The sequence below is a fragment of the Cibotium barometz genome, chromosome 32, assembly GCF_041138505.1.
Source record: "Cibotium barometz isolate CiBa-2024 chromosome 32, ASM4113850v1, whole genome shotgun sequence".
In the NCBI taxonomy this organism is placed as follows: domain Eukaryota; kingdom Viridiplantae; phylum Streptophyta; class Polypodiopsida; order Cyatheales; family Cibotiaceae; genus Cibotium; species Cibotium barometz.
The window spans coordinates 47,921,419-47,942,352 of NC_141077.1; the positions used below are offsets into that span (position 1 = coordinate 47,921,419).

A 20,934-nucleotide genomic window follows, 5' to 3' on the forward strand; every position below is an offset into this window, starting at 1 on the left:
GGTCCAAATAGATTGAACCAACCACAAACCATATTAGACTACAACAAAGACCTACAATCATGTGCAGCTTCCAAGCCCATATGAGTGCACCTGGGCAATCACATGGACTCTGTGACCCGAGTACAAGGTGTCCTCAAAAGATCTCTTTCTACCCAAGAGCACGGCCAATCAACATCCACCCACACATCCTATTTGGCATGGTGCCAAGTGTACATGAGCTATCTCCTAATCTTCCGACCACATATGGCCAACATCCAATATCCAAACGAGGGACTGGCGAATGCCCAAGTGCTCAATACAACGGCTACTCCTCATACAAGGGCCTTACAAAATAAAGCAACCCATCACCCACACAATGGCAATTAACGAGTAGAGAATTAATTTCGACATAAGCCTCATAGAATGTATTGACTACAAGTTGTGTCTGAAACGTGAGTGGTGTGAGAAAACAGTGAAGTCTTAAGAACAGATGCATGTTAAGGGTGTCTCTAAATGTTATCATATTCACCTTCCACTGCTATTTGTTTGAATCGAGATGCAAAAACACATCCCAACTACTCTTGCTTTCTAGTCCAAACTTGCGACCATACTCCCTAGGTGGAGTGCTTAATGTGGGTTCAAAAATCAGGCTTGGGTGGACAGCTAGGACCGTGAAAAGAGAGTTTCGAGCTATAGTCCTAGAAAAGAGAGTTTTGTTTTTCTTGCATCAACCTACAAGGGTGAGTAGTCTTGATTGTGGTACACGGCCATCAAGTGGCTATGTGTGTGGTAAGCCTTTTTGAGAGCACAATGGGACATTGTGTCACTACCCATCTCCACCATAAGTTTAGAACTCGACCTTCTTTGGTCAACCACCATACTCCACCAAGGACTCTACTAGCCACCCTATTTACATCTTTCTCCAATTTGCACCATCATCAAAGCCATATTTCATAGGTTGTGATACTCCTTTCATCCCATACGCAAGATAGCACAAATGTAGAGGTGTTTTTCATCAATGAAGTTCTTGCACAACTTAGGCTGCAATAAGCAAAACTGATCATTCTACACAATTAGTTGTACATTTTTTCAAGGATTACTTTGTGTGATTGTGTCACTGCACCTCTCTGTAAGCACTAGCAGTAGTCTTTGAATGTTTGCTGCCACAGCGGAAGGCAAGCATACTTAAGCTCATTGCCAAGCTAGACAAGCACCCAGCTGATAATACTTTGTTCCTAAAACCTATCCAGAGGTTATAATGGGGAAAAAAATGCCAGAGGTTTGTTTCTTTATCAAGAGGTTAGAATGTAAAAGTTAAAAAATCAACCTCTTGAACTGTTTAAATTATGTCAAACCTCTTCAATCTTGTCCAACACTCAATCATACAACCAAAAATTGTGGGATTTGACATATCCTCTCTTCTGTATGCAGACGATGTCCCTCTTCAACGATTGGAGACTTTACTACTGTAGTTGCACCTTTTGGGAACCGACGCCCTTTAGGGTGTCTTGGCCTGCCCATTAGCTTTGTCACATGACTGGTAAAATATCGTCTGACTTGCACTGCCCATCACAAACTTAGGTGTAAGCTGTCTTAGAGGAATCACTCTTCGAGATAGACAAGGTATTATCTCTTTTGTAGCACTTGCTGATAAATCTGCATCATCCAGTCGGCATACCCCATCGAACCTGTGGTCCGATCCTCTACAAGGTTAAACAACACCAAAAAACCTTCCCTGGGCTGATCACCTTGCCTGATCAAAAGACACTGCTGATAAATAGCTCGATTGCTGTCTCTTAGTGATTTCAAAAACATCATGAAACGCTTCGACAAGTCATTGTTTTGCTCAGAGACAGCCACCTGCATTCATTAGAAATAGTAATGAGAAGTACAGCTCCAAATAGATAAATCATTAACACAGACAGTGGATTATTGGGCTTTTGATAAGGACACCACATACCTTCCTCAAGTCCGCACTGTTGAGTGCTTCCATCCCCAACAAGTGAGCTACAAAATCTGCCGGAAGGACTTTTCCCAACCACACAATGAACCGCAAGCCATCATTTACAAGAAAAGCTCCACGAGGATCCAACCTTTCAGCAGTTAGTGGCAACGGCTGGATCGAATCTATTTCAGCCCCATCCTTCAAACAAATATGGACATGATGGACCAGCATAATCATGTGGAACCCTTTTATAGATACACAAGCTCAAAGAGAGAAAAGAGCAGTTAAAATCTTAAGGGAGCTTACCTTCAAAAGGTGGTCATCTAGACGCACCAAGGAAGGATATAGAAGCTTTAAAAGTCGAGGAATAGACATGACCATCATGTCGAAACCAGCCGCTGTGCGCTCATCTAATGTAGCGTCTGCATAGCCTCCTCGGAGGGCAAGCGATTTATAAAGGGCCAAGCAATAGAGGGGTAGGAGCTTCAAAGAGTCAGGATATATAAGCCGCCCAGCTAGACGATGTTGTACAGCATACATATTGCGATACTCCCGTAGGGCACGCACTAACTTCACCTGAATTGACTGCTGCCGAACTTCCTCTAGCTTTAGAACAAGTGATTTTTCTAAAGCTGCAGGCAACAAAAAACCACATGAAAAACTGGTGTTGAGGCACACACTGAAGAGTAGCAGACAGATAAAAGTGAATCATACCTAGTCTGCTTATCAGCATCATAATAGCTCCAGTATCAGCACTGTGATACATTTCACTGAGCTGTGAAACAACAGGAGCAGCCAATGTATGTATTCTGATGCGCCTTTCCCCGGTTGAAGATGTAAATCTGGAAGGAGAGTTCAAGGACACAATGCTTCCTATGAATATGAGACGTTCATAGCAGTCATTACACGGGGAGGGCTGATGTGCTGGTGGGGTCAATGAATCAGGAGAAGTAGCTCCAATTTACTAACCATAAGTGGGTGGGTAACATGACCTCAACATGCCTGCTTTATAAGAATTCACGTACACAGGTAGCCCTACAAACAATGTCTAATAGCAGTTTCCACTAGAACAATATATATGCTCATGCGAATTAATTAGACAGGCCAAACCATGCCTTGAACAGAGGCATTAAGGAGTTCTCCCTGCAAGGAAGTGCTAGCTAATGCACATTCATCAGACATGCAGGCATAGATTCCGTAGTTGCATAAAACAGAAACAGAATGATGTCTATGCAACGCAAACAGCCAGAATCTAGAAAATGGAAAAGGTAACATGATACAGTTTACATGAAATGTAAAATTGTAAATAGAAATGAAAGAAAAAGTTGAGAGAAATAGATGAGAAATGTGGGGTGGATCCTAATTTGGAGGAGATGGCGAGGAAATTTGGGAAAATCTAAAATTTAGATGGAAAAATTTACGGGTAACCTTGCGATGATATAAGGAAATGGGAAACGTGTTGAGATGTCAAGCTCAACCAGAGCTGACACTCACAACGTGCCTAGGTGATTGTTCCACATTTACATCACTAACGCGTTTGGTATCCAACACAGTGAATCTTCGCCACTGATTCTACAGCTGGACTACACCTACACAGTCCGTTATGGCATACTTATCTTGCCAACTCACCTATTTAGCGTGTATTCACATTATGGACCACTTGTACATAGTACTCTAGTACTTCTGGTGCGCTTTCACTTGTCTTTTGTAGCCTTCTTTTGAGAGTAAGAAGAAGAAGAAGAAGAAGATTTGAGCCTTCCATCTTTGTGTGTGTGTTATCCATTGTCGTGTGAGTGTGTGTGTGTTGGCACCTGGCTTGTCTACAGTGGCCTTCCACCGGCCTGCGTCCAATGCGGCCACCCATTGGAGACACAGAGACATTGCCTATGGGACTGTCCACAGGCGCAGCAAATTTGGCTGAGGATGCTACGCATTTTGGCCCCCCTCTCTCCAGAGGGCATGTATACGTGGGGAGCCGCTGCTTGGTCAACTTCGTCAGGGCCAGCTCTGGGATACGAGACGGAGCAGGACAGCCAGGCCATCATATTCATTAGGGGCCAGCCTCGCCTTGTTCCTTCACCGGATTTCTCGACAGCCGGTTGGACACACGAGAGGGATTTACGATGCTCCTCAGCAACCTCACCATATGGTTCACCTGGAGAACCCGTTGTTTCAGGGCCTTTGAGGGGAGAATGGAGCCACCAGTAGAGACTGTTCGGGCTATCTGGCAGGAGTTGATTCACACCCTGCGAGGACAGTACCGCATCCGGGGCGACTCGGATCGATCGATCTTGCGGCGCCAGGCCTTCCACACCATTTGGCGCAGCGGCCCTTTCTATACTCTACACGCGGGTACCCCCCGCTGGCACTATAGGCCACCTGTTTGGATTTTCCCCCCTCCTATTGTATGATATAGCCTCTCAGTTATTTGTACTTTTTTGCACCTAGGGAGAGTCTCCCTAGCTGCCTTGATTGGATCTTTGCTCTGCCTTCTTATGAGCAGGAGAGGGTTTTGTAGCCCAGTGGGGGTTTTTTTTTATAACTAATGAAAGGATCTTTTCTCGAAAAAAAAAAAAACACTTAGAGGTCCACTATCACTTCATCAAAGATATCTTGGCAAGAGATATTGATCTCGTATACGTCAACACAAAGGAGCATGTTGCTAACATTTTCATCAAGGTCTTGGGAGCTGAGAAGCTTCGCAGATTCCGCAACATACTTGGAGTCTTGGAGATGGAGTTGATCTCTTAAGGGAGTGTTGAGATGTCAAGCTCAACCAGAGCTGACACGCACGACGTGCCTAGGTAATTGTTCCATATTTACATCACTAGTGCGTTTGGTAGCCGACACGACGGATCTTCGCCAGTGATTCTAAAGTTGGACTACACTCACATAGTCCGTTATGGCGTACTTATCTTGCCAGCTCACCTATTTAGCATGTTCACATTATGGACCATGTGTACATAGTACTCTCGTACTTATGTTGGGTTTTCACTTATCTTTTGTAGCCTTCTTTTGAGAGTAAGAAGAAAAAGAAGATTTCGGCCTTCCACCTTTGTGTGTGTGTTATCCATTGTTGTTGTGTGAGTGTGTGCGCTTGCAAGAGCTCAAGATCTCACTCCTCTCCCAATCTTTTCAAAACGGAAACGGCAACTTACACCTGTCTCAAGCTATCCAAAAACTCACGGCAGAGACTATACATGAAACCATAGATATAGAGCCCTAGGACAAACCATCTCAAACCTCTTTAGCCAATGCTTTAAACTTCGACCCTCAAACAAAAGATGTATCCCATTTTCCTGACATAGCACAACAGCCCATCTCTAGTACCATTCAGACCTCATAAAACTACTCAATTCCATCATGCATAGTGGCATGCAACCAAAGAAAAAGTAACACCTGAGGAGCAGGTTGAACATCTGAAAATTAAAGGATACAGTAAGGCAACTTGAAAATACACCATTTGAGATGTCAATAGAGTATCTTCGAGTGTTAACTGCATTGCAAAAGCCTTATCACAATCAACGGCAGGAAGTGCCATCAAATCAGAACTGCGAAGCATGAAGTGCCCATGAAAAGTATTGAACCTCACACCTGCATCAGAAAAGGGAGCAGATACTAGCAATAAGAACCACAACAAGTACTATGTAAAAACTTGGAAACAACTTTTAAAGGACATTTTGGTCTCTCAACTCATAATCTTGCACCTTTCCCACAGCGTATTCTCATGACAGCCTCCCAGGCAGTCTCTCTTGTAAGGTCCCTAGCAAGCTCATAGCTGAACTTTTCTCTATGCAAATGGGATTGAAATGAAGGGTAATAATACACTTGTCCAGCAGTATACTTTGCTAATGTACCTGTCATCACGAGCCTCCATCATAGATGAACCACAATCACGGCAACAAAATCGACTACTTTCATAACAAGAAGAAAAGGTCCAAACCTAATGAGACCAGATCGATGTGGCTTTCCGGAAAAGCATAGAGGTTGACCCCGATTTGAAACTTCGAAAAGTCTGCTGCCATCTGTTTGTAGAAAGCATCCTCTGAGTTGCGCAATGAAGGCTCTCGATCAGTCCCATAGATGCGCGGATCATCGCCCCGGGTTTTCAGGCGCCCCACACCAAGTGATGGCAAGGTGCTTTGAAAATATAGCAGCTTCCCACCAAGTTGGCTCTGAATTACCACCATACAGAAAATTCTCATTAAACAAAGCAAAAGCATGCGCTCCATGCCATGGGCATTTTAAAAAAAGGAAAAAATTTAACACCATCAAATACCATAATCATGTATACAGCCCGAAGCGCTGGCCCAGCAGCTGATTCGACATTTGAATTATTCTCAAACATGGATGGAAGGCTCTCCAGCAATACTTCCACTACTGTCCTTGACTCGGAGAGATTCACAAGTAAATCATCTGGCATTGGCAAGAATGGATCATCCAAATCCGCCACCACCATCATCTGAGGCTGTGTCAATGAAGACTGCAACAAACACTGCCTCTCCTTGTAAGGTTTAGGAACTTGACAACAAAATCGTTACGAAAAATTGCAAAAAATTTAAAGCTAACCTTTAGGCAGTAAAAATGTAGAGTACTATCAAAAGTCAAAAACCCAATCTGAGTCCTTGGGTATCCTGGAAGCTTGTCCAAACATGACTTTATTGTGTCCACAGCAATCTGCAATGGTCCAACATGAAAATGCAATTTTTTATCAGCTTTACCTACGTATGTATGTATGTGTGAATGCATGTGTGCATGGCACATGCATGCATCCCACTGATGTATATACGCATGCATCCGGAGATACATTGTATATGATATGCATGCATCGACATACATTGTATGTGCATGGATGGATACATGCATGTATGTATGCATGCGTGTACGTACACATGCATATATGTATGTATGTATGCATATATATTTGTGACGTTGACAGAATAGATCCACCTTACCCATGGCTTATCTGGCTAAAACAAAAGCAACAATATAAGATGCAGTCGAACTGCTCGCTGAAGCTGCGCCCCGTCCCTGCTTGAGCGTACTGCACACCAGCGCCCCCCGCCATTGCGCTTGCTCTTGCCCCCCCCCCCCCCCCCCCCCCCCCCCCCCCCCCCCCCCGCCTGCTGTAGTTCCTGCGCCCCCCTCCCTCGTTGCTCTGCCCGCCGCCCTTCTCTCTTGCCCCCCTTCGCCTGCTTCGCTGCTGAGCCCCCCCTCCCTCGCTGCTGCGCACCCTCCTCGCCTCCTCGCCTTCTCGCCCCACCCCCTTCTTCGCGCCCTCCTCGCCTCTGCAGCGCCCCGACCCCCCCTCCGCCAGCATTCTCCTCCCCGCCCCACATTCGCGCAGCTGCCCCCCCCCCCCCCCCCGGGCTTCTCCTTCGCCTTTTTTACCCCCCCCCCCCTCCCTTTTCGTGCTGACTTCCGCCCCCCAGGGGGTTTTGCTTTTCCTTTTTCCTCCGGTCTTCCGCCTCTCTGTGTGCAGCTTGCAGGATTTCCGCTTCCGCCTCGCCTACGCCTGAGCTTCAGACTCTGATGGAGACTCCTCCCGCCTCGCCTCAGAGGGACTCATCCGCAGCCCCCTCGCCCGCCCCCGAGGACACCCCCATCAGGCTCTCTCTTTCGCCGGAAGAGGAAGCGAGCCTCACCGCAGAGGTGGAACGCCTTCAAGCCCATTCCACCATCTGCCGTATAGTCGGCACTCGCCCCAGCAGAGGGGAGATCCGGGATCTTCTCCAGGCCCGCCTTCTTGCAGATGTGGGCAAGATCTTGGACATACAGCTACTGGGCCGGGGACATTATCAGATCGAGTTCGAGACCGCCCAGAGTGTGGCCAAGGTCCTTGCCATGAGTCCCCTTGACATCAGGGGTGCTCGGGCTTTCTTCAGACCTTGGCAGCATGGCTTTGATCCAGCAGCGGCTGAGCAGGGAGAGCGCCTTTTTCATGTTACAGTTTGCTTCCCTGGACTCCGCCGGGAGTATCTTCCGCTTCTCTCTCGGCTAGGAGCATTGGTGGGCTCAGTACTCGAGGCTGGCCCCACAGCAGCTTCAGTGGTGGCCAGAGCAGCTGGGCTACCCTCCGTCAGAGTTTTGGTGTCTGACATCTCCTCCCTTCCTAAGGTCATTCAGCTACCTAGGATAGGGGGGGGATGGATTGATCAGAGAGTGGAGTTCTCGGGGCTCCCGAACCAGTGCTTCGTATGCAGGCAGGTCGGCCATCTGGCCAAGGCCTGCCCTCGCAGGAGACCTCGACCCTCACCACAGCAGCAGGCCCCTGATGGCTCGCCCCACAGACGCGGCACGGCAAGCTGCCTCCGGGACACCTGCTCAGGCCACAAAGACCTCGGAGTGGCAGCCTGGACAGGGGCGCCGCCGAGGGAGAGTCACAACAGCACGCACAGAGACCGCTGCAGCAGCAGCCACAGTCTCAGCCTCACTAGGAACAGCTTTGCTCCCCTCCAGGAGGAGACCCCTGCAGCGACTAAGGACCAGGAGATGCCAGCACCCCCTCCTTCACCCCCCCCACCCCCATCCCCTCCCACTGCCTCACTTCCACCTTCGCCTCCTCCCGCCCCCGCTCCGGTCTCGGCAGTGGCTCCCTCTCCGCCCCCCTCACCCCCCCCTCCTCCCCCCCCCCACCCGCCTCGCCTTCCCGGGAGACCCTGGCAGTCCCCTGGCGCTCGCCCGCAGTCCGGAGGGCGCTGAGCACCGACCTCGCTCGAGCACCACAGAGGACCTACCATGCCGATTCAGGCTTCACGGATATCATCTATCCGCAGTCGGCTGAGGCGCCTCAGTGTTAGACAGCGATCGGAGGCTTTCGGTTACGCCTTCACTCGGCTTTTTGGAGCAAAGGGCCCCCATGAGCCAGCACCCATCCGAGTTCATGTAGTGATACCTCCAGCCCGCGGGGAGGAGGCACTTGATTCAGCAGTGGCCTTCTCGTTCCCTCTCTGTGGCCCTTGCACCCGGGAGTGGACTCTAGGGCTCGCTCTTAGCACTTTGAAGACTCAGGCAGTTGAGTTTTCTCATCATGTGAGCGACCTGGAGGTGACAGATGTGACAGGCCGGCTCTGGGAGTTGGCTCATTTTTTCCTGGATCCCGGGAGTGTGGATGCCTCAGGGATTCGTCATTTGGTCGTGCGTATAGTGGCAGACTTAGCACGCGACCCTGGATATGTATGTATACACGAGGTTGCTCTGTCAAAGCGGGAGGCAGTCGCCATGGGCCACAGCCACTGGCGCCTGATCCGTGATTCTTGCAGTACACCGGGTGGGTAGATTCGCAGCCGCTCGGATGGGGACTACTCTCCATCCAAGCCGCTTGCAAAGGCCCGCCGCACGGCTGAGACAGCATCTACCTCAGCAGGTCATCCATGAGGATCATCTCATGGAATGTACAGGGCCTGGGCGGAGCACATTTTATACGCTATCGAGGTTGCTTGAGGCAGGAGCTTCAGAGATGCCTGGTTGGTGGCAGCATTGATATTTTGATGATGCAGGAGCACCACTTGGGTGAGAGCAGGATCCGGAGATATGGTTCGGTGATGCCTGGTAGATGGGATACCTTTTGGTCTGCAGGGTTTGGTCCTTTGGGTGGACAGGGAGGAGTTTGTATGGTCATTGCAGATGTATGGCGGCAGGCCATTGTGGATCGAGGGATCATTGTGCCTGGTAGAGCACAGTATGTCATTCTGAGGATGCATGATGAGCTATTGGGCGTGCTCAACGTCTATGCGCCTAATCATGCTAGTGCCAAAGCAGAGTTCTGGACCCAGGTTACCGATGCATTGCCAGAGGCCGCACATTGGTGTGTCGGGGGAGACTTCAACATGCTTGAGGACCCGACCGATAGGGTGGGAGGCAGTCATGTTACAGTGCACCGCACGGAGCTTGCAGCTTGGGACCGGTTTTGCATGACACTGAGGATCACTGATGCATGGCAGCATGGGGCCTTCTCCCGTTCTTAGGACAGTCTTAGTTTCTCTCGGTCGGATCGCCGACAGGGAGGGACTAATCTATCACGGATTGATCGCTTTTATGTGGGCGACTGGTTAGGGGAGCGAGGGGGCTCCGTCGGCATTCTCGCTGGCACCTCATTTTCAGATCATGCGCCAGTTATCCTGACATGGGAGGAGAGGACACGGGAGCCCAGCTTGCAGTTGAGGATCCCAGAGAGGGTACTTACAGATCCCAGTCTCGCTGAGGACATTGAGAGGATCTGGCATGATAGTCAGTGCTCTGACCAGGATGCAGCAGGCCAGTGTGCCCAGGGACTCATCGAGCTTAGCTCTTTTCTGCACGCTGCAGCTTTGACACGGCTGGGAGAGATTCGCGAGAGGGAGCATCGGCTGAGGCGCAGCCTTGCCTCGTTACAGCGCCTCCAGGAGCAGCAGCCTGCATGTGAGTGGTTGGCGGCCCAGCTGAGCCAGGCACGCCAGGAGGTTAGAGAGGCAGAGGAGCAGAGACATGAGTTTTACTATCGTCGTCAGGCCTCTCAGTGGACGCAGCTTGGTGATAGAGTGACTGGTGAGTTTTTTGAGATCACTGGACCCCGCCATGCTCGGGCAGGAGTCCGTCAGCTTGGTAGACCGGATGGTTCGGTAGCTACTGAGCCCGAGGAGATCAGAGCCATTGCCACTGCATTTTATAGAGACCTGCTTTCAGCGGAGCCAGCCACTGAGGACAGAGATGCTTGCAGACAGACTGTGTGGGCCCATGTGCAGAGGAGGGTCACAGATCGTATGCGTTCAGTTCTTGGTGCGCCTCTTTCAGAGATTGAGCTTGCCGAGGCCTTGAGGGTCCTGCCGCGACATAGTTGCCCAGGGGAGGACGGACTGACGCCGGCCTTTTTTATGCGCTATTGGGACCTTTTGGGGCCAGGCCTCCGCAGGGGCTTTCAGCATGTTTTGGACACTGGGGTGATGCCGCAGAGCTTTTCAGAGGGCTTGATCTATCTTATTCCCAAGGGGGAGGGAGTATCTGATGATATTCGGCATTGGAGGCCTATTACGATCCTCAATACTGTCTACAAGGTCTTAGCAAAGGCCTTGAGTTTGAGGATCCAGCCCTTCCTGGGGGAGGTGATTCATGCACAAGATTTGTCAAGGAGCGCAGTATCCTTGACAACATCTTTACTTTCTGGGAGGCGACGGCCAGAGCTAGATTTCTTGGCGAGGACTTGGTCGTGATGCTTCTCGATTTTGAGAAGGCATACGATAGAGTTGATTGGGGTTTCTTAGAGGGCACTATGCTTCGCCTGGGCTTTGAGCCAGGATGGATCAGAGGGGTGGCGGCTCTGTATTCCACAACTCGTAGCCAGGTGTTGATTGCAGGAGGACGGGGCCGAGTTTTGAGCTGACCAGATCAGTCCGTCAGGGGTGTCCTCTCGCCCCCTTCCTTTTTCTCTTCTTTGCGGAGGCTATGAGCATGTATTTGACGGCAGAGGAGGTTGGTTTGACAGGACTTCAGCTCCCAGTCCGGGGGGAGGACCTCCTTGATGCTGAGTTTGCAAACGACACGGGCTTATTTTTGCATGGCCAAGAGGCCAATCTTCTTCAGGCAGAGCAGTCGCTCCAGGTTTTTAGTGCAGCTTCGGAAGCATTGATCAATTGGCGCAAGACAGTGGCCTTTTGGATTAGTAGTGCTCCCACTCCGGCATGGAGCCCGGACCCCAGTTTTAGATGGATTCCTCCAGGCACAGCAGTGCGGTATTTGGGATGCCAGATTGGCCTAGATTTGTCACCTGAGCAGCAGATTGCCCCGCTTCTTCTGAGCATTCGGAAGAAGCTTTTGTATTGGAGTACAGCTCGACTATCCTTGGCTGGGAGGGTGGTGGTGGCAAATCAGGTGCTGTTAGCGACCATGTGGTACATTACGTCTTGCTGGATCTTCTCGAGCTCTTGCATCAGCCAGGTACAGAGGCTGACCAGGAACTTTCTGTGGTCTGGGCGGGACGGTCAGCCAGCTCAGGCAAAGGTTGCATGGGCAGTTATTACACTTCCGCTCGCTCAGGGAGGTTTGGGCATTATAGATCCAGTCGATCAGAGCAAAGCCTTATTGGGGAAGCTTATTGTTCGGGGGTTGCTTCCAGGCGCTGAGCCTTGGAAAGAGCTCCTCTTGCAATGGCTGCAGGCTCGGGCGCCCCCAACAGGGGGCACTTGGGCACCAGAGATTCGCTGGATCTTCATAGAGATGAGGAGGACAGGCCTTAGTAGAGGATGGGAGGACAGATTTGCTTTGAGTATCCTGAGAGCTTGGGAGCTGCTGAGACCGAGGCTCTCTCAGCGACCTCCTTCTTGTGTTGAGGAGCGGGCCAGACAGCCGCTCATCTGGAGCCCAGCGGTTCGCACAGAGCAGGGTCATATGCTGGGTTCTCGGCCTCGTTTAGCCTGGGGGCCTTTAGCGCCGGCAGGCCCAGCTCGTAGTTTTGGAGACTAGCAGGCCTTCTGCAGTCTCCCAGAGGAGATCCAGGTGGAGAGGCTGAGTCACTTCAGAGGGGGGTTGACTATGAGAGATGATATTCAGGAGGCACTCACAGAGGAGTGGTTCACGCCTCTCGAGCCAGTGACCCCATGGTGGATGGGAGCCTTTACACAGTTGGAGATCCTGATTGCTGTCAGAGCTTGCACTGAGGATGGCAGTTGCCTCTACTATGAGATTCAGGATGAGGGCAGACTCCAGCGAGTGGAGGTGGAGTCGCCTTTGGTTGCAGAGTGCACCTTTCAGAGGATTCGGGTAGTGGCCGCCGCTTCTCGGAAGTGGCATATAGACCCCGATCCTGCTGATGTGCTCCCGGATTGGCGCATATGGGCATATGCAGCGCGCCCCTTGGCCCGGCTACAGTGGGACCCCGGGGAGTACGAGTGGCATGATCCTTATGCATCCCTTGAGGCCACAGAGATTACCTTTTTCCAGTATACTATTCGGCTGGGGCGGCATATTTTGACGGCGAGGAGGACGGTCAGCGGGGCATTGGCGGCTACAGGGACTCTCACAGGAGTTCCTGGAGGATTTTTGGGCTCGGCTCTGCTAGTCGACAGGCCCGCAGGATCTCGACTTTTCAGTGGCTGGTCGCCCACCACACAGGGGCTCAGCAGTTGGCACTTGGCTTGTTTACAGCGGTCTTCCGGCGGCCTGCGTCCGATGCGGCCACCCTATGGAGACACAGAGACACTGCCTTTGGGATTGCCCTCAGGCGCAGCAGATTTGGCTGCGGATGCTGCGTATTCTGGCTCCCCTCTCTCCAGAGGGTATGTTTACGTGGGGTGCCGCTGCTTGGTCGACTTCGTCAGGGCCTGCTACTATGGGCTATGAGATGGAGCAGGGCAGTCAGGCCATCAGATTTATTAGGGGCCAGCCTCGCCTGGTTCCGGCACCGGATTTCTCGTCCGCCAGCTGGACATAGGAGTGGGATTTACGATGGGAGCTCCTCAGTAGCCTCACCATCTGGTTCACCTGGAGGGCCCAGTGCTTTACGGCCTTTGAGGGGAGATTGGAGCCACCACCAGAGACTGTACATGGGATTTGGCAGGAGTTGATCCACACCTTGCGAGGACAGTACGACCGCATCCGGGGAGACTCGGATGAGGCGATCTTGCGGCGCCAGGCCTTTCACACCACTTGGCGCTGTGGCCCTTCTACACCTTACACACGGGATCCCCCCGTTGGCACTACAGGCCACTTGTTTGGCTCTTCCCCCCCCCCCCCCCCCCCCCCTATTGTATGATTTAGCCTCTCAGTCCTTTGTCCTGATGCTTGTATTTTGCAGCACCTAGGGAGAGTCTCCCGGGCTGCCATGTTGTATTCACTGCTCTGTTTCTCTTATGAGCAGGAGAGATCTTTTGTAGCCCTACGGGCGTTTTTATATAACTAATGAAAGGATCTTTTCTCGGAAAAAAAAAACAATATAAGATGCAAAAGATTTTGGTTTTTACCTGCAGCATACCAGTCTTTATTGCAGATGAAGAGACATCAATCAGAAAGAAATAAACAGGTGGCATTGGTGGCCGGACCATATACTCAGCAGGGGCAATGAATTCTATGCTTCCCTGAGATAATTCCGGGCGTTCATCGGCATCTCTCCGCCTCCCATTTTCATCAAGTGCACAGTAGTACTCCGAAGGGACTGCAAAGACAAGTGTTGAAAACAAAGGGTTATAAAAACTCAGACATGCACTATGTCTTATAGGCCTTCCCAATGGTGCCATGTTTGGGGTACGTGCCTTCATTACTCAACCCACATAAATTGCATCTCCATCGCCTCCCATTATCAGTAAAAACAGCATACGGATTGACATATGTCCGGCACCGCCGACACCGAGTAATGCCTGACGTGCCAAAATCAATAACAGGCACCTCTTCCTGCAAAAAAGAGGTGAATGAGTCAGTGCAAGTTGGAAAAGTAAAGCAGACTCTGCAAGAGAACTCTGTTTTTACTAATTACATTAGAGGGGGCCTCAGCCAGAGGATGCACAACAGCTCCAAGAGGTAGATGCCACCTGGCCACCAGAGAGTGTGAATTCGGAAGTGACCCGCATGTTAGACGGAGGTATCGTGGATTGCAATTTGTGGTTGACCTCCTTTCAGGATACTCTGTTGCTGTAGATGGCCGTGGTAAAGTGCTCAGATCAACTGTTGCCTCCATGGATCCTGATACAGTTGCCATAGACAGAGATTGAAACTCTTCTACTAGCCCTTGTACATTTCCACTAAATGGGGGCCCTGTCACTGGATAATGAGAACCTCTGTCTGCATAGGTAGATGTCATGTGGGGCTGCCCTCCATACTGTGGATATTGTGGAGGCTGCAGTCCAGGTTGAGAAGGTGCCCTGAATTCAGGTGGGGATTGACCCAGCACCTCAGATCTGTAAGGAGGCAGTGGACTGCTTAATTCCCTGTCACCCGGAAATCCCAGACGTGCAGGGGCAGGGTTTGAGAGAGATGGGACATGATACAATCCAGGTGTAGAAGCCTGAGCAGACCCAAAACTTGAAGGACCTCTTTGTGCAGCAACACTCATTGGATTTACTGAGTTTGGAAAAGACCCAGAAATAGCTGTCGGGTTGATGGAAGTAGCTGTTGGGCCTGGGGTTTGGAAAGACCCAGAAACAGTAGTCTGGATGATTGGAGTTTTTAGGTCCATCGCGGTAGTGGATGGTGGATGAGACGGCAGTGAACCTGCCATAATAAGAGGGGCCAAAGAAGGAGGAGGAGCAAAAGAAGAAGGCAGCACTCCTCCAGGGGAGTGCGAGAATGTAGGAGGCCTTGCTACAGCAGATGGAGATGCTTCTCTTGGCCCAGGACCGGGTATGGGAGCTCCAAACTCTTGCCATGTATTATGATAACCAGCATGCTGATCTGCTGTTTGCCCTGTGTACTGATAACCAGAATGCTGAGCTGTAAAGGGAGGAGACCCTAAAGTAGACCTTGTTTGTTGCTGTCCAGAGGGACATGTTGGTACTTGTGAGGGAAAAGCAGGTGCGGCAGAAGTGACCTGCACCGTTGTACCTGATGCCGGATTCAGTTCACCAGATGAAGAACCCATCGTGGCAGAGCCATGATTCTGTAGGGGCCGCATCGACTCCGTCCTTCCCTGCTGTTACCAAAAAGATGGCCTATTGTAAACCCCCTCCTCAAAACCTCGAGAATGCTCTATGGGCATTTGTAAAAACTGGCATCTTGATCAGGCGCCCTGGGATATAGAAATGTGATTCCTGACGGGATTGATGGACGCAACCTGCCGTAGATCGTTGATGAACTGCCGGAAACGGCAGCGAGATCAAGCCGTAGATTCGACACTATAAGGCCAGAATCGAGCATAAAGAGAAGGGTTACCTGGAGAGATTGCCGTGGTCGGCGATCTGTCGCTGTAGAACGCCAGACTTTTGCTGAGATTATCTAATAGGCACACAATGCTTTTCTGGCCGTGCAAGCTCTTACCAAAGCGGAGAAAAAGCAGAAAGCACTACGCAGAGCTAGGGAGCGGCAAAGCGCTTCTCGTCTACGTACTTAAACACGCCTTTCTCGTACTATACATTCACAAGGTGCTGAAATTTGAAGCCCTCATTACCGTCTCAGCCTTGCCAAGCAAAATTTTGGGTGGCTGCAAATGCGTCTTCACACTTTGGCCATATATGATTTTAATTTTTCATTAGCTTTTTAAAAAAAACAAATTATTTATAAATTTGTATGATTACAAAAAACAATTAAAATTTGGCAAATTACAGTGTTACATAAATGATGATAGTATAATAAGTTGGCAGACTGGTCATTGCAATCATCAATAACCAACCTCCAACTCCAGCACATCATTGCAGAGAGGCGACTTAGCCATGCGCACCTCCTATGCCATAGCTATGCCCTCAATCAGCTTATAAAACTGAAGCTAAGATTATTGCTTGGTCACCCCTCTCGACTCCTAAGTGGGATAAGAATACATCTTTGCCTTCTATAGCATCAAGACATTATAACAACTCCAAAATTTTAGATTTTGGGGGACAAAAGAACCCTTGACTCAACATAGAATAGAAAATAGATAAAAAAAACTAGGGAAGAATTTTCCCCTCAAACATATGTTAGTGAAGATCCTTTTTCAGCAACGTTTTCAAGTAATGAATGCTTGGGTCATCCTTTTAGGCTCATGAGCCATGGTAGAGGACTCGAAGTTAGATGTGTTCGATGCTGCAAAGAACACATATGGCATCGAACACATATGCCTTGAGACAAGCATCAATGATGAATCCAAAAGATCATATGGCTTCATGAAAGAAGCATAGGAGATAGACCTTGTGGTGGTGGCCACAACATCATACATTGAAGCACCTATTTGTGCCTCTTCTTTGAAGGAAGTAGACCACTAAAAAAGATTATGATCCATTAAACTTCTTATTAGAGAACCATTGGAAAGTTACTACTCATGTTGTAGAGATGATGTTAATGAAGTATGCCTCCATGCTTCAAAACTCTTGTAGAAGACCTTTAATAAATGGATTGCTAAAGCTGCATGTTCAATTCATCTTGTGGAGCATAGGAGAGGGTCCTCTTGATGAAGAAAACGTTGAATTCTGCTGGTTATAACATAGGATTTTCCATTGCTAATTGTATGGGTTGTTATTGCATGGTAATCTTCATGAGATAAAACATTGATTATGGAGTGGTCACATCATACGAAAACTCCCAAAACTCACCATATAATGAGCTGATTAAGCAGGTTTGAAATGCAGCTATAAGGTCGACTATAGGGGTTGCATCAAGTTCACGATATGAGAAGGCACCCACATAGGATGGTTACACCTTTTTAAAAAAAGGCAGGTTATATCATGGACTACATAGCAGGTTTAAATGCACTACAGATGGCAACTATGTGAAGGCATATTATGGGTGAGAAAACGTGGTTATACGGGCTACGTATGAGCATCAATTATGAAAACGTGACATGTGAACGGAGAAAAAAACACAGCATATGAAGGAGGTGGCTCATGAAGAGAAAAACCTAGCATATGAAGAGGGTGGCTCATGAAGAGAAAAATGCACAGATGCAAATGGAAGGCTAAAAATGCAGATGGAAGGCTAAAAATGCAGAAACCTAGAAACATAAAAATCCTAAAAAATACAAACCCAAAAGTTGCAGAAGGGGAGAAGGCGAAGCATGGCGATGGAATGGAGCCTAGCTCTGATACCATGGCCATGTCTAGGAGGGAGTGGGAGTGTGAGGAAAGGTGCAAAGATCAAGCCATGGTGTGTGGAAGCATAGACATGGATGTGTGTGTGTGTGTGTGTGTGTGTGTGTGTGTGTGTGTGTGTGAGAGAGAGAGAGAGAGAGAGAAAGAAAGAAAGCTATATTAACTTCTACTAGAGGCTGAGCTCGACCTATGAGACAAATCAATGGACAACTGTCAATGTCTTTTGGATTTTTAGAAAAAAAAGGACAAAATAAAGATGAAATAAACTATGAAAGTACTGAGCTAGTGGGGGGTGTGATGGATGGAGCAGTACTGCTAGAGACTCAGTATGCAACCTATATGCGTATGCGTAGGGTATACAAGAATGCAATGTAGATCTGTCTAGCTCCAACCAGTACCATAATGGGGGTGTAATATGTGATACATAGGCGATGGCGAGGCAAAAATACCTTAGAGCATGATCTCCGGGTGTGAGTGTAAGTGAGCTAGCCGCTCCTGGATATGGTGCGGATGTCGAGCCCGTATCTCTGTGATCTCCCTCTGATGTAATCTGGGAGTCTGGTAGCCTGGTGCTCTCGGTCTCCGTCTGGCTCGGAGGTCCGCAGCGCGCTGAAGTGTAACCCCCTCCTGTGTCAGGATAGGCACTGGGATAGATCTCTGGAAGAAATCAGTGAGATGGAGCTGTCGCCCACCTCTCCCTGTGGTATGAGTCCGTGGCACACTCTCTGTGGCGCTGTGTCTCTAGCAAGAACTAGCCAAATTTGCGTTGGTCTGCGGACTCCATGATCTGGCGAAGTGAGGGATGTCCACTGAAGATGGTGGTGTATCTCTCTCTAATGACACTATATGCTCTGCATCTGCATACATAATGTTCCTCACTCTCAACCTACTCCTGGCATAGTCTGCATATGCTCTCTACTCTGGGGATCCGTGCTGCCCTACCTGCCTCATTTCAAGCTGGTGTGATGACACTCTGAGCTCGCCAATCACCACTCGGGCACTGTGAGGCATGTACACATCCATGTATCCAGGTCTCTATATGAATCCATCCGCTAAGATATGCATAAACTGATCTCTGTAGTATAGCATCTTCGGCGGTAGAGGCTAAATGGGTGTAATCCAAGTCTCTTGAGTGTATCGCTGCCATAAATCCTGCAGAAGGACTTTGTTCCTCTCACTGTGTGAGAGAGCTGGATGTGTGGTGCATGTATATCATACTGGAAAGGTGGCAGGTGATCTATGTCAAGACCATGCTGAGTGAGCCATTGTATCATCTGTGAATACCATGATCTCCTATCTCCACTCTCTGCGAGCTCCCTGGACGCCTCAAAAGCTCTATGTGAGAGTCAATCTGATGGCATATCTCTGATCCTCTGTATGAAGTAGATCATCTAGAAGAGGGCCTCGACTAGCATAGGAGGTGCAGCAAACTCCGTCTCCGGACAATGTCATGTGGGACGGAGGGTTTGCTGTGCGGGTCATCCGTAAGAGCATGAGAATCTGAGGCCTCTCTATCTGAGACCATGTGGAGGTGGCGAGCCCAGGTGCCCATACTGCTGCAGCATACATCAAAGTAGGGGTGACTAGTGTGTCAAACAACCACCCCTTCCTGCGGGGCTCCTGGAAGTGTGCCTGGTGACATTGTCTCTCTAGCATGGCCAAAGCTGCATACCCTTGTGTGAGTCTATCCCTGGCTGCCTGTGCCATAGTAAATCTTCTTGGCGGAGTCGTAAATGTAATCCCTAGGTACACATATAAGTCTACCACCTCTACATGTCCTCCTGCTAGTGTGAAGATGTCATCGAACCGGCCCTGAGGTGTGGAAAATCATGGCCTTGGTTTTCCCAAGGTTCATTGTAAGCCCCCTCTGTGTGTGCAGCAGAAGTCATCGAGTGCATGGAGATGGTGCTGTAGTCCAATCCGCAACCCAAAGACCAGAATAATATCATCTGCATATAGCATACCTGAGATGTCTACCCCGTCCCCACCACCATGGACCAATGAAGTCAGCCACCTCATTGATGTATAGCCCAAATAGTGTAGGAGAGAGTGGGCATCCTTGCTTCACACCTATGGTGCTATCAACCCCCCGGGGCATCGTATGCGCCCGAAGACCTGCTCATATAAAGCATAGATGCCCCAAACCATCTCTGATGGGATCCCCAATGACTGTAGGTGCTAGAAGAGTCTCTCTCGTGGCACCATGTCAAATGCTTTGCGAAAATCCACAAAGCAGTATAATCTCTTCTCCCGCACCCTAGCTTGGTCAATCAGACATCTCAGAGTGAATATATGGTCAATAGTGGAGAAAGCTCGTCGGAATCCAGCTTGCCCTGGTGCTCGCAGTCCCTTCTTCTCTGCATATGAGCTCAACTCTGCCTTGAGCACTACGCCATAAAGTTTGGCCAATGTATGACCAATCATGATAGTCCTATAGTTGCTGGGGTCTAGCATGTCTCCCACTTTGTGGAGAGGCACAATGGTGTGCATAGTCCACTCAGTTTGGTAGGCCCTCCACTAGTGCCCTAGTGCCCTATTAAAGAGGTGAGCAACAAAGGGTCCCAGTGTGTCAGCTGCATAAATAAGATGCTCACTCTGTATACGTGTGTGGTCAGCCGATCTCCCATGCTGTAACCGGCGGCTAGCTCTCTCTACCATCGAGGCGGTAAAGAAAGTAGAAATGGTAGGGCGGGATTCCTCTGGCTGTGGTATGGGCGGCTGCTGAGGGATATGGTAGAGGCTCTTTGCATATGTGTGCCATGTGTGTGGATCCTCAATCGGGGTACGAGGGCGAGGCTCTCTCTCCTGCGCCATGCAGTGGCTGCATCTATGCTCATGAGTAGGTGGTATATATCCCAGTACTGTGCCTCCTCATATGCACACCTCTTACGGCGTGTGAGGATCCTCATCTGTCGGCTTGCCTATCTCTGTGTAATGGGCTCTCTAGGCACACGAAGGTGTAGCTCTCTGCACTCATCATCATACCACCGATTCTGGGGCATGCTCCCAGATCTATCTATGTGTGCAATGTGTGTGATGGGGGAAGCTGCGGGGTGGCGGTTGTATATAGAGATGACAGTTGGTGAGTGTGTCTAGAGGTGACAAGGGATCCATCTGGAATAGCTCGTCATATACATGATGCTCATATATGTCTGCCAAGTCATGGGTGAAGTAGAAAGTTGTATGCGATGCCTGTGTGGGCTGTGTGGGTGCTGGTGTGGAGCTCGCCAGTGAGACAGTAAGAGGTACGTGTGATCCGCACTAATAGGACAGGGGGGGATGGTGAAAGATGTCACTGCATGTGTGGTCTCCATGGACCCCATGATGTAG

General features: G+C 49.6%; 1 protein-coding gene across 1 annotated transcript; it reads right to left on the reverse strand.

The window, feature by feature from the left end:
• Nucleotides 1-1,207: 1,207 nt before the first annotated feature.
• Nucleotides 1,208-15,990, reverse strand: LOC147620272 (protein transport protein SEC24 A-like). The gene is made up of 13 exons (XM_086772460.1): nucleotides 15,758-15,990; nucleotides 14,367-15,680; nucleotides 14,146-14,284; nucleotides 13,858-14,048; nucleotides 6,494-6,601; nucleotides 6,204-6,407; nucleotides 5,868-6,099; nucleotides 5,632-5,781; nucleotides 5,362-5,518; nucleotides 2,639-2,766; nucleotides 2,231-2,556; nucleotides 1,940-2,122; nucleotides 1,208-1,839 (listed from the first exon to the last, which is right to left on the reverse strand). Exons 2-13 carry the CDS (start codon nucleotides 15,498-15,500, stop codon nucleotides 1,606-1,608), a joined length of 3,186 nt encoding a protein of 1,061 aa, XP_086628586.1. The 5' UTR covers nucleotides 15,501-15,680; nucleotides 15,758-15,990; the 3' UTR covers nucleotides 1,208-1,605.
• Nucleotides 15,991-20,934: the final 4,944 nt, after the last annotated feature.